The sequence below is a fragment of the Pan troglodytes genome, chromosome 8 (genome assembly GCF_028858775.2).
Source record: "Pan troglodytes isolate AG18354 chromosome 8, NHGRI_mPanTro3-v2.0_pri, whole genome shotgun sequence".
In the NCBI taxonomy this organism is placed as follows: Eukaryota; Metazoa; Chordata; class Mammalia; order Primates; family Hominidae; genus Pan; species Pan troglodytes.
Genome location: NC_072406.2, coordinates 108731528 through 108745000, shown reverse-complemented (window position 1 = coordinate 108745000; position 13473 = coordinate 108731528). Strand labels below are relative to the sequence as shown.

General features: G+C 46.6%; 1 protein-coding gene across 2 annotated transcripts in view; it reads left to right on the top strand.

The window, feature by feature from the left end:
* The window catches only part of PIK3AP1 (phosphoinositide-3-kinase adaptor protein 1), a 126749-nt gene that overhangs the window by 92998 nt on the left and 20278 nt on the right, over positions 1 to 13473 (top strand). For both annotated transcript variants that reach the window (XM_507955.8, XM_016919002.4), the window contains 4 exons: positions 318 to 515; positions 3699 to 3764; positions 6679 to 6884; positions 10472 to 10544. In XM_507955.8, the coding sequence (XP_507955.2) occupies positions 318 to 515; positions 3699 to 3764; positions 6679 to 6884; positions 10472 to 10544 (543 nt within the window). The remainder of the gene's footprint in view (positions 1 to 317; positions 516 to 3698; positions 3765 to 6678; positions 6885 to 10471; positions 10545 to 13473) is intronic.

Here is a 13473-nt window from a genome sequence, read left to right as displayed (position 1 = left end):
CAGTTAGTCCCATCTAGGACTTTCCCTAGTTCTAATGGGATGAATAACTGAATCCCAGCAGTAAAACAGAGATGATAAAGCCTGGTGCTCATGTCCTTTCACTGCATCGCTGGGTGTCAATGGAGGTGACATGAGTGTTTTCTCAGTTGCTTTGTGTGGTGTTCTGAGCAGATGATACAGGAAGTGATATTGGGGAAAGTCCTTTGCCAGGGGGCAGCACTGAGGAAACAAAGTAAGGTCCCTCACTCTGCTTTATGACTGGTGATCACCCAGTTTGTTTGGCCACTGCTTTCAGTCACCTTTCTCTGCGTTTCTAGGCAACAGCATGGGAATGACCAATCTGGAGAGAGATCAGTGCCATCTTGGTCAGGAAGAAGATGTTTATCACACGGTGGATGACGATGAGGCCTTTTCTGTGGACCTGGCCAGCAGGCCCCCTGTCCCAGTGCCCAGACCAGAGACCACTGCTCCTGGTGCTCACCAGCTGCCTGACAACGAACCATACATTTTTAAAGGCAAGTATGGCAGGGAATGATGTCCAATTGGGTCTTTGGAGCTTCTCAGCAGGGATTTCCTGGGTGACCTGGCTTTTTGAACCATCGCTCAGAGACTATCCCCTTCTAAATGGTCTTCAACCAGCCCTACGAGACAGGGTCATATCTTGGGACAGATTCTGGAGCTAGAATAGGAGTAATGACCAGAGTCAGTGCTGGCCTTCCTGGAAGTATTTACGCACAGTTGCAAAGGCAGGTAAACAAGACCCCTGATATATTTTTATCTCCTGAAACCCTTCTTGATATTATTATGAAATTTGAATTGCTAACATTTATTGAAATCTATCAAGAATGCTCTATCTGGAACACGCCATTTAATCTTTACAATAACCTATTAGGTAAGAACCATTATTATCTCATTTTACAGCTGAGGAAATAGAGGTTTTACAGAGGTCATTCAACCATTGCATAGCAAAGCCAAAATGTGAACTCAGGGAGTCTGATTTCACAGCCCTGGCTTTTAGCCACTATGCTAGGCTGTCCATCTACCCGTGTTATTAAAAATTAAGGTTTTGACTTCTTAATCATCCCTGGGACATTAGTTAGATACTGATAGCATTGTTAGTTTCACTATTTTTTGGACTTGGTTGCAATAATATGGTTACAAGTACTATAAGAGTATTAGAAATAGGAGGAGGGGTGGCTCATGCCTGTAATCCCAGTACTTTGGGAGGCTGAGGCAGGCAGATTGCTTGATCCCAGGAGTTTGAGACTGGCCTGAGCAGCATGGCAAAACTCCGTCTCTACAAAAAATACAAAAAATTATCCAGGTGTGGTGGCCCGCACTGAGTCCCAGCTACTCAGGAGGCTGAGGTGGAAGGATTGCTTGAGCCTGGGAGGTGTAGGTTACAGTGAGCCAAGATTGAGCCACTGCATTCCAGCCTGGGCGACAGAGCAAGACTCTGTCTGAAAAAAGAACAAATAAGAATTGCCAGATCTGTGCTCCTGAACTATATTCTATTTTTCAATGGTATCATCATGTTGTTGGAGGTGTGGCAAAAGGGAATTATAAATTGGGGAAGGTAGCATTCACCCAGAGCCCTAGGTAGTTGGGTTGGGGTTGCCAGATAAAATGCAGGATGCCCAGTTGACTTTGAATTTCAAATAAATGGCAAATGAGTTTTTAGTGTATGTCCCAAATAGTACACACATTTTTGTTTTGTGAAATCCAGCAACGCAACCCTGAACTGGGTAGGAATACAGTTGTGAGATATTATGTACTGCCAGGTGCTGTCAGTGCTTGTGGCCTGCAGTCTCCTTGGGTATTATCTCCTTGGCATGAGCAGCAGACACTGTTGTTTTCTTGCCCATGTCCCTCTAGCCCTTTGCATTTCTGTGCTCATTGGCTGGACCCTACCTGTCAGCATCTGTGTCTTGCAGCCTGAGGGCTTCCTCTGGCACCTGGCACCTTCTCTGCCCTCTTATAGGACAGGTTGAAAGCACTGGGGAATTAACACACGGAGTTGCTGCCCTCAACCAGTGCCTGACAGGAGGTATGGATGAGTGCCCCAGCTTACTTGCATCCTCCGGTGGGAGAATTCTTAGTTGCGCATTCTACATTGCGTTCTAGTCATTCCTAGGTTGCCCGCAGTGTAACTTGCTTGATAGCCCACCATTCATTGCACCATCCACTTCCCCGTCTCACCTCCATCACCTCTCAAATAGACAACTTGCACTTGAATCCTTGTCTCGGGTTCTGCTTCTGAGGGAACTCAATCTAAGAAGCATGCAAATATATGCTGGTGATTCCTAAATAGCAGAGGGAGTAGGGAACCGTACTGATGGCATGGCTCATTGTAGGGAGGTGTTTGGACAGGGGCACAGGTGATTCCTCAAGAGCCCTGATGGACTTGCTAGGAAACTGTGGAGAAGCAAAGGAAAGGAGAGAGGCAGGAGATGACAAAAGGGGCAATGGCTTGGAGGCCAGAACACCTGGGTTCATCTCTCAGCTCTTGCATTTTCCAGCTGTTCAGCATAGGATATTGGGTAAGTCATTTCACCTTTCTTTTTTTTTTTTTTGAGACAGGGTCTTGCTGTGTTGCCCAGGCTGGTCTTGAACTCCTGTGCTCAAGCAATCCTCCTGCCTCGGCCTCCCAAAATGCTGGGATTATGGGCATGAGCCACCATGTCTGGACCATTTCACCCTTTTTAGCTTTAGTTTCCTCATCTATAAAATGGATATTGTAATAATACACGTATAGATTAATACATGTCCTAATAACACATACTAATACTCTGCCATAGCCTTATTGCGAAGGTCAGATGAAATAATACAGAAGGAAGTACTTTATAAACTGTAAGGCATTGTAGAGCCATCCCTTGGGTTAACTAGCATGCCAAGGTATTGCTGACTATTGGCAACAGTCTCAAAGTTTAGATATGAATAATTATAATAAAAGCTAACACTGAGTGTTTACATGGGCCACACACTGTTCTAAGCACTTTCCATGTATTAACTCATTTAATCTTCATCACAATCCAGTGAAAGAACTATTATCATCCTCATTCTACAGATAAGAAATAGGGACAGGAAGAGGTCAAGCCACTTGTCCAAGATCATATGGTTCACAAGCCACAGAACTAGTATTTGGATTCAGAGAGCCTCTTTCAGAGCCCAGGGAGCCATAATCACCATGTCATCTTACCACTAAGTGAGATTTTGTCACGTCCCAGTTTTCTCTCCTAACCTTTATGAATCTGTCCCTCGTAAGTGACTTCACCTTAATCTCTTTGGAGCTGTGCACACATTTTGCTATTCTACTGCTTAGAGTTCTGTCTTATGGCACTAGCTGGCATTTTAAGTGGTACTTCCTTTTATTCTCTAATTTTAAGGCTCACATTTTCCATGGCTAGCTTCAGGTTCTCAGGGGTCCAGGCACAAGTCCTTTCCCATTACCATTTTCTTCAATGAGCTTGTAAATGCTGATCATGTCCTCTGGCTAGCTTTGTTTTTCTAGTTTGAGATTGTGTCTGTTTAGTCTGCCATTACCTGACAATTCCTAGTCCTTCTCATTAATTGCCTCTTTCTACAATTTTGATTTACAGAACCACATACGGTGGTCCTAGGTATGGATTCATTATTATTATTATTTTGTACTGGATTTTGATAATTTTTCAGTAATCAGAATATTCTTTATCTCATAGTTTTTGCAGAAAAAAGTCAAGAGCGGCCTGGGAATTTCTACGTTTCCTCAGAGAGCATCAGGAAAGGTAAGCCATGTGTTATATGAACTGAACTTTTGTGTGGTTGAAGTGTTCATAGGTCAGTGATTTCCAAGTGTAACAATAGCTCCTTGACATTGAAAAATAGAGGGATCTAGGCCAGGCATCATGGCTCACACCTGTAGTCCCAGCACTTTGGGAGGCTGAGGGGGGTGAATCACTCGAGGCCAGGAGTTTGAGACCAACCTGGGCAACGTAGTGAGACCCTGTCTCTAAAATTAAATAAATTAATTAATTAGATAAAAATCAAATAAATTATTTAATTAATTAGAGAGATCCAAGGATACTTTAGCGTGGCACTGTCTGAGAGTCTTGTACTGATGGTAAAGGGGGAGGGAAAGAGATCAGGGTCCCCTACGGTGCTGTGCAAATTGGTCGTACAAAGGACCTTAATTAGTGGAAACTGTCCATAAAGCACATAAAAGTACAATCTAAAAATGGAGGTTGATGCCAACAGGATGAAAGTAGGTGGCCCAGCACTCAGTCTTTACCTAATGATAACAGCCTTTCTGGGCTATTTACTTACCTTATCTATACTAGCTAAACTATACTTTGATTCAACTTTTATTTAAAAGGTATTTTGCTTGCCATTGGGGAACAACTTGGAAGTCTTATTTTTCTAAACAGTTTTAAAGGAAGTTTGAGGAGCTAAGTGCTCTTTTTTCTTGATTAATTTCCTTGTGCTAAACAGAAACACTCAGTATTATCCCACTGAGGATTCTTTTGAAAAGTAGCCATGACACCATCTAAGCATTTGAAGGCATCCCCCAAGGGCTCTGGTAGTAGGAAACTGGAACTGGTTGGCTTGTGCATTTTGTTTTTTCCTCCACCGTGTCTCCCAACACCATTAAAGGGAGCCTTGACAAGGGCAGACCTGGGAGAAGGATGTGTGGGTGTGTGCAGACAGATAAGTGAATGGTTGGGCAGAATGATAGATAAACGTCTCTGAGGCTTTTTCAGTACTCACCGGTGAAGCCATTTCTCTTTTTTCTTCATGTTATGTCCCTGAGTCACAATGCCCAAATGGAGTCCTGCTGGAGAAATTTAGATTCAAGTAGCCTTATATGAATTGAGTGAAACGTCAAGTTGCCTCAGTGGCCCCATGGTCGCTGCGAGTAGCTCATTCCCCACAGAACTGAAGTCACAGCCTATAGAGAGATGAGGGTTGGCTTCATATTTCTCCAGAAGCTCCAAAGCAGAGAACTGTGAATTTGTAATATAGAAGAGAGGTTGGCACAGGAACAACCCAAGGGTAGCCAGCTGGAAGCCAGCACCTACTTTATACCTGATGCTGTTGGGCCTGTGTCAGGATTCCACTGATGTTCCAGTCTCCTGGGGCATTTCATGCCCATGGGTCCACAATCACTGTGCCTCATGCTGCTTAGAGACAGTGAGGGATGAGAGTGGGGCTAAGAGAAGCATCCTGGCTAAACTCTTCCAGTGTATTCTCTTCTGGGTATGGATTTAAGTCTAAAGCAGTGATTCTCAATTGGAAGTGATTTTGTACCCCCTCCCTAAAGAACATTTGGCAATATAAGGGAAATTTTTGGTTGTCACAACTAAAGAAGGGGGTGCTGCTAGCATTTAATGGGTAGAAGCCAGGGATGCTGCTGAACATCCTACAATACACAGGACACACCCACACAGTAAGGAATTACCTGGCCCAAAATGTCAATAGTGCCAAGGTTGAGAAATACTTGTCTAAAGGCGTCTCAATAATTAAGGCTTGGCTGCTTCTTCAAGAAAACACCAAATGGTGGATGATGCTGATGCAGTGGGAGGGCCTGGGGGTCCTGGAATGGCAGGCTGCGATGGCCTCCCTGGAGGCTTTGGCAGTGACATCAGGCCAAGGTTGTGGCTGTGGCTGGGGCCAAGGCTCTGGAGCTCATGGAGGTAAGTCTGAGAACAAGGAGTCGACGCCTATCACTAAGTTAAACCATCTGGCCAAAGACATGAAGATCAAGTCCTGGGAGAGCTGTCTTCTCTCTGCCCATCAAGGTGTCTGAGATCATTGACCTTTTCCTGGGGTCATCTCTCAAGAATGGGGTTCTGAAGATTATGCTGGCACAGAAGTTGACCCATGCTGGCCATTTCACCAGGTTCAAGGTGTTTGTTGCCTTTGAGGACTACAATGGCCATGTTGTCTTGGTATTAAGCACTCCAAGGGGGTAGCCACTACCATCCAACGGGACATCATCCCAGCCAAGCTCTCCATTGGACCCGCACAGAGAGGCTACAGGGGGAAAAAGATCAGCAAGCCCCACACCAGCCTTTGCAACATGACAGGCCACTGGCTCTATGCTGGTGTGTGTGCCTCATCCCTGCCCCCAGGGGCACTAGCATCATCTTGGCCTCTGTGCCCAAGAAGCTGCTGCTGATGGCTGCTACACCTTGGCCAGGGACCGCACTGCCACCCTGGGCCACCTTTGATGCCATCTCTAAGACTGATAGCAACTGGATCCCTGACCTCTGGAAAGAGACTGTATTCACCAAGTTTCCCTACCAGGAATTCACTGACCATCTCTCAAGACCCACACCAGAGTCTCTAAGCAGAAAACTCAGGTTCCAGCTGTGGCTACAACATAGGGTTTTCTTACCAGAAAAATGAAATGAATGAAGCCTGTTAAAAATAATAATAATAGTTAAGACTTGGGAGAGTCAGCAGATTTCACACCTCCCTTAAATGTTGCAGCCTTGTCTACTTCAGTGTGATAGGCCTTGGAATTATTAGCTGCATTCTTCTCCCCCGATTTTATGTTGTATCTCCCCCTTCTTGGCCACATGTAATTGTTCTTTTGAGAAGAGTCCTCTTGAGCCTGTGACCAGCCTCATTAACCATACACTTCTGGTGAGCGGTCCCCAGTGGGGGAGCTGTCAAGCTGAGTTTTGCCATCCTTTCCAGGGCCACCCGTCAGACCATGGAGGGACAGGCCCCAGTCGAGTATATATGACCCTTTTGCGGGAATGAAAACGCCAGGCCAGCGGCAGCTTATCACCCTCCAGGAGCAGGTGAAGCTGGGCATTGTCAACGTGGATGAGGCTGTGCTCCACTTCAAAGAGTGGCAGCTCAACCAGAAGAAACGATCGGAGTCCTTTCGTTTCCAGCAGGTAACTAGCTTCGTATGGAATTTGTTTCATGTCTATTACCTGGACACCTGTGGCTGTGCCTGCGAATGTTTGAGTTTCATTGTGAACCAGCGAGTGTGTATGAGTGTCACCTCGGTCTGTAACCACATGGCTCCCTGGCTGAGAGCTGGGTAGCTTTTCCAGGTACCATGAGGCTTGAGATCAGGAACAAAGACTCAACTACAAACACTAACTCTGCTGCTGTGTCTCTCTGCATTTGGCTCCCTGCTTCTGCTTTCCAGCTTTTTTCTTTTCAGAGTCTCTCTCTCTCTCTATTCCTACTGCCAAATACCCTCATAACTATCACACTTTAGCACTCAAAGAGAACTTGGAAAACTCCCAAGAAATATGATTAAATGAACAAAACAAGTTGCAGATACAAAACCACCCAAATTAAAACAACTCAGACACGTCCACACACAAACTCTGTATTTCTATGGACATATATATAAATGCAAGGACAAAGATCTGGAAACGGCCACTTCGGGCCCATTCCAGGGGCCACCTCTCAGGAGAAGACTGGGATTGGAGGACTGGGGTGTCAGAGGAGACTCTTGCTCTACCTGTATAGTTTGAAGCTTTTATGAGAATATATAACTCCATACCTGTATCATAAGTGTACGTGATGTATAATTAAAAACAAAAAAAGAACTCAAACTTAACCTTAGGAAGCTCATTCTTAGTCCACCAATGCCTTTGTATTAAAAAGGAGGAAATAGGACTCAGGAGGTTAAGGGACACGTCCAAGGCATCTTTCCTAGTGAGGGGCTGAGTCAGGACTGGAGCTATTGCTTTCTCTCTCCACCTCCCCAGGCCGCTTCCTTCAAAGTACTAGCCAGGCCCGACCCTGCTTACCCTCAGAGATCAGATGGGATTGGGCACGTTCAGGGTGTTATGGCTATAGACCCTGGTGGTGTGTATTCTAATCTCTGTTTTTACGCTATCTGACATACCAGCTGTCGAGGCGGGGAGTAAGCAGCACCTGTCCAGGGCTGAGATAGGAGCCTGTCTTCTGGGACAGGATTAGTGGTGAAGAGTGGGGAAGCATGTCATCAGGCCGCATTTGCTGACCTCTGACAGTGCTATGTTAGGCATTGTGCTCAGCGTTAAATAGACCTGATCTCTTTCACTCCTCATACACGCATATGAAATAAGTATTACTCCTCCTGTTCTACAGAAAACTGAGGCTCAGAGAGGCGAAGAGGCAGTCAAGGTTCAAACCTCCCCTTTCTCACCCCAGAGCCTGTGCTCCCTTCACTATGCCTTCTGCCTTTTTAGTGCTCCTTAAGACAGGGGCACCTGCTCTGCCAGCTGCCTCCCTCCCTTTTGGGGCCTGAAGGGTGGGAGGGCACTCTGGAGAGCTGAATGCAGGAATCACGGGTGCTTTTCACTCGGGAGCCCCTGGGAGGCTGCAGTCCAGCTGAGAAAAGGCTGGCCCTGGCTAAACAATGTTTTTTTGCTCCTTGCCAAGTTGTGCAACCACGTGGCACAGTAGTTAAGAACAGCCAGGGCTCTAGAGCTGGCAGCCTGAATTTACATCTTTATTCTGCTATTTGATGACCTTGACCTTGCTGTGCCTCATATGAAAGGGGAGGACTAGGTGATATAAGCTACTGTAAGCAGCATAACTGGTATGTAGTAAATACATAATAAATGTTAGCTCTCTTTCTTTTTTCTTTCTTTTTTTTTTTTTACATTTTCTTGTAGTGTAAGGTAATTGCTAATATGAGGTATAATCTGTAAGCAATTAATACAAATATAAATAGGTATAAGCCACCACTAACTCAGTCTGCTGGAAAGCTTCTCAGCTAAAGTAGTTTGAGGATAAGGTTAAGGGAAATGAGAAGGGGTGGACAGGGCAGGTTTCCAGTGGGAACATAATTTACGTGTCTTATCATTACCATCGTCCTGTATGTACCAGTCCATTGTTGCAGAAAGGTAAATCCTTTCCAAGTATGGTTTTTTTGTTATTGTTGTTGTTATACTTTAAGTTCTAGGGTACATGTGCACAACGTGCAGGTTTTTTACATAGGTATACATGTGCCATGTCTTTCTGTGTTTCTATCTAAGAGACCTCTTCCCTTCCCATGAGCTGGCCCAGAACTCTTGGGCATAGCAGACGACGGGTTTATATTTAATACGGCAGAATCCCAGCTCATGGGGGCTCACATTGTTTGGTTCCCTGAGAGCCTCTAGCCACTTCCTGAGCATCTCCCCTTCAGGGGCTGGTGGTGTGGAGACATTCCTGGGTGGAGGCCTCATCTTCCTTTTCCTCTGCCTCTCTGTCCACTCCTCTGTCTCCTTCACGTCACCCTCTCACAATGGACATTGAAGCTTTCCTTCAGCTCCTTCTCTGTGCAGTCTGTGTCTCCAGTTCCATGTTTCCAGCCACCAGTTGGCTTTGTCCCCCTGAGTGCCCCAGGCTCACAGCATGTCTAACAACAAACCATCCCTCAAGGCCGCTTTCCTTTCCCAACAGCCTCTCTGTGCTCATCACAGAGGAGAGGGAGATCAGACCTCAGAGTCTCTTTGGCCTTCTCCCGTGCTTCCGCACACCCAGTCAGCGGTGTGTCCTGCTTGGTCCTGCTCTGTGGCATTTGTCCTCTTGCATCTGCTTCTGTCTCTCCATTCCTCCAGCCATATCCCCATGTCAGCTTCTGTTGCCTGCATCTGGCATACTCCATAGTCTCCAGGAAGGTCTGCTGGCCTCTGTTCCTTCTTCTCTAGTTCACTAGAACCTTAAATCCATGACAAGCTCACAGTGTTCAGTGTTTCCCTGCTGCCTCCTGGACACAGGTCAGTCTCTTCAGCCTGCAGCTGCAGACCAACCCCCCTTTCCAGTTGGGCCTCCTGCGACTCCCCAACATGAACCTTCTGCTCCAGCCAGATTGTCTGGACATTTTCCCTAGAATGCTCAGGCACTTAACTTCGGCGTTATTGTTAATTGACTAAAATAGCAACAGTCTTGACCCTTACGTGTCTATTCAACATTTATTGAATGACTACAATGGACCAGATGGCAGGATTATGGAAAGGTACACGACGTGGTCTCTTGACCTTGAAGAGCTCCCAGTATCTCAGAGAGGCAAGGCACAAGAGTGTGCACACATGATGGAGCAGCATAGCCCAAGTGCTGGATGGTTGGCATATCTGGGGAGGCTTCAGGGAGAAAGTGGGCCTTGATCCAGACTCATGGAGAAGAACCAACATCCATGAAGGTCAGGGGAGTGATGTGAGAACACAGTCTCAGAGACAGGAATACCTGTGGAGTATTTGTGAGCTGGGCTAAGAGGCATACATGAGAGGGGTCATATAGAACAGAGCTGAGAACCAGAGGGGAGGAAAGACACTTTCTTGTGGAAGAGATGTCTTCTCTTCAGGCACAGATTCTGTGAGTATTTGGATTTCTCTGGGGGCTGACTGTGAATGCGCTGAGCCTCATTTGCATGTTGTAAATGTGACTGCAATGTGATATACCCTGCAAACAGCATACAATCTAAAAGAAACTCTCATGTCCAGAGGGTACCATCCTGTTGTACACTTAAAAAATAAACCAAATTTTTTTCCAGGAAAATCTTAAACGGCTAAGAGACAGCATCACCCGAAGACAGAGAGAGAAGCAAAAATCAGGAAAGCAGACAGGTATGTGGCTTCCTAGGGTGCTGCATTGTGTGGGACATTGCTGTCATCTGTTGTCCTTGACTCTCCTTTTGGCTGTGGCCTGAGTGGGCAGACCACTTGCCCAGCACTCGTCATACTGTTTACAGATCTGTTTACAGGCCTTTACTAGACTGTAAAGGCCTTTTGGACAATGGTTATATCTTATTTATTCTGTAAACAATCTGGTACCTGGTACATAAGACATGCCCGGAAGTGAATAAGTGGATTCAACTCTGCATCCTTCCACCTTTTCACTCAAATAGGATGGTGATACTTCCTCTGCAGACATCTGACTCTCCCCTTGGCAATTAGGAGGACTTACGTTTTTTAAGCAGAGAAAGGAGAAAATCCCATTTACCCAGTGTCTATTTCTGATTCTGGTGAGCAATGGCGTCATCTGCATCCACACCATACAGTGCTTCAGAAGCCCATGCCCCAGGTGTAGTAGTGCTTCCATGGTGCAATAGCAGGGCCACAAATTCCAGTGCTGCACACTATGGACTGGGCCCCCGCTCCCCTTAAGCCTACCCCTGTGCCAGCCATGTGGCATCACCACCCTTGAGCAAGAAGTTGGCGTTTACCCACAATGCATCTTCCCACAGAGAGCCTCTGGCATAGTGGGCCTCTGTGATTAACCGAGGCCAGCCTTATAGCAAGAGGAGCATGCAGGAGAAGGCTTTCAGAGGCACTCAGATCTTGAATGGAGCCCTATTACATGAAGAACCAAGTTAAAATCTAGCCCTGTTTGTGCACAGCTTCCACGGTCTCTCTCCAGCTGCCATCAGCTGCCTGACTTCCCATGAACCTAGTTGGGCTGGTAACACCCTGGTCTCCAAATGGGACATTCTCTCCTGCCATGGGCCCCTTGCTCATGCCATGCCTCTTCTTTCTCACTTGTATGAAAACTACTGGGCTGCAAGACCCAGCCCTGGCAGCCCCTTCTCAGTAACACCTTCCTGGACCACTCTAGGCCATGGTATTCCTTCCTCATTCAAGCATATGTGGGACTTCCCACCCCTTCCATTCATCTGGCGCTTCTCTTTTTCTGTCTCTGGTTGCTATCACCTCATTCCTTCATCCAAGCCATCAGCAGTCCACAGATGTTCTGCCTCCAAAGCGTATCCTAAATCTGGTTATTTCTAACCATCTCCTATGGCACTGCTGCAGCCAAGCCACATCATCTCTTGCCTAGACTAAGGGAGTAGCCACTCAGTCATCTCCCCATGTTCACTCTTGCCCCTCTATAGTTAACCCATTGTAGCCAATGATGTTTAAAAAATTTAAAAGTCAGATAATGCCACGCCCTTGATCAAAGCCTTCCAGGGGCTCCTGTCCCACTCAGGGTAAAATCACACATTCCTGCTCACAGCCTACAAGGCCCTATGTGATCTGACCCCTGAGCTCATCCTCCATTCTCCCCCAAACCCTGTGCTGCAGTCCCTGGACTCCTATTGATTGCTCTAACAAGCCAAGAGCATTTCTCCCTCAGGGCCTGTGCACTTGCCATTCCCCTGCCTTTCCCCACATCTTCACCTTCAGGCCCTTTTCATCCTTCAGAGTTCAGTGTAGCATCTCCTCATCAGAGGCCTTCTCTGCCATTCTCTCCAGAGTAGCCCTCCACGACTCACTTTCTGTTCCCTGGCATCCTCTCTTTTTACATATCACAGACTGGAATCATCTTTGGTTTCTGTTCTCAAGGTTATGGTCCAACACCCCATCTCCCTTCCACTAGAAGCTCCACATGGGCAAAAACTTGTCTGCTGTGTGCTCCGTGGAGTCCCCAGTGTGCAGAACAGTACAGTGATGGAGTTCTAGAAGGCTTTGTTGGAATGGTCGGTTTCAGGAAACTATTTGGTGACACCACTCATTCATTCCACACTTAACAAGCACCAGGCACCCTGCCAAATACAGAGACCTATGAGACACTAGCTTCACCATCTGGTAGCTAATGAGTCAGTTATCTTTGTATTCACACAGGTCTGGCTTTCCCTACTAGGGTCTGTTCCACCATGCCTAACACAGTGTTTTGAAGATAGTACTAACCTAGTGAATGTTAATGATTTTGGGAGAAGAGGGGTTAAGAGGTTTTAACCATCGCAGAAGGTCAGAGAGGTCATCCTATGTCTTCTGCTTGGGTGTCTGGATTTTAAATTTATGCTGCCGGTGGCTGAGTTCACACTTGTCTGTCCTCCTGGTTGAGAGGAAGAGAAAGGAGAGAAGGCAGAAAAGCTGTTTCGAGATCTGCACAGTCATCCTAGGGTCAGATAATAGGGGTCTCAGTGATAAAAGAGATGAGATGCTTTTTAAAACTAGAGTCCATGAGCCCAAAGATAGAAGCCTTGATGGAATGAGACATTTCAGGTTTTTAAATACAGACAGCATCAAGAAACCTGTGATTTGGTGTTGCACCCAGTGTTTGAAGGCCCAGGAGTCCTAGCGTTGGAGTCACATGTGCTCAGCCATCTGGGCTCAAGACCTGAGCCTTCTGGGTCTCATCACATCCTGACCACTCATCTGGGCTCCCCACCTGGTGCCACTGGAGATACTGAAGCAGGACAGACGCACATGCAGAGGAGTAGAGGGGTACAGGGATGGACTCTGGGGCCAGCGAGGTTGGGGTCAAATTCCTGCTCACTGCTCACCCCTCACTAGCTGGGAGCTGTGGGCGAGATATGTCACCTCCCTGAGCCTCAGTCCTGCTTTGCAAAATGGTAAAAGTGAAAGTGCCCACCCCATTAGGGAGCATTGAATGAGTTAGGGTATAACCAGTGCTTAGCACAGTGCCTGGCACCTGGGAGTATTCCTAAAAGTGTCCACACCCATGATTACACAGAGGCCCACACACCAGCTGAGGTCCTCTCAGGCAGGGCCATCCAGAATGAATCACAAGTTCTGAAACATTATGCAAGGT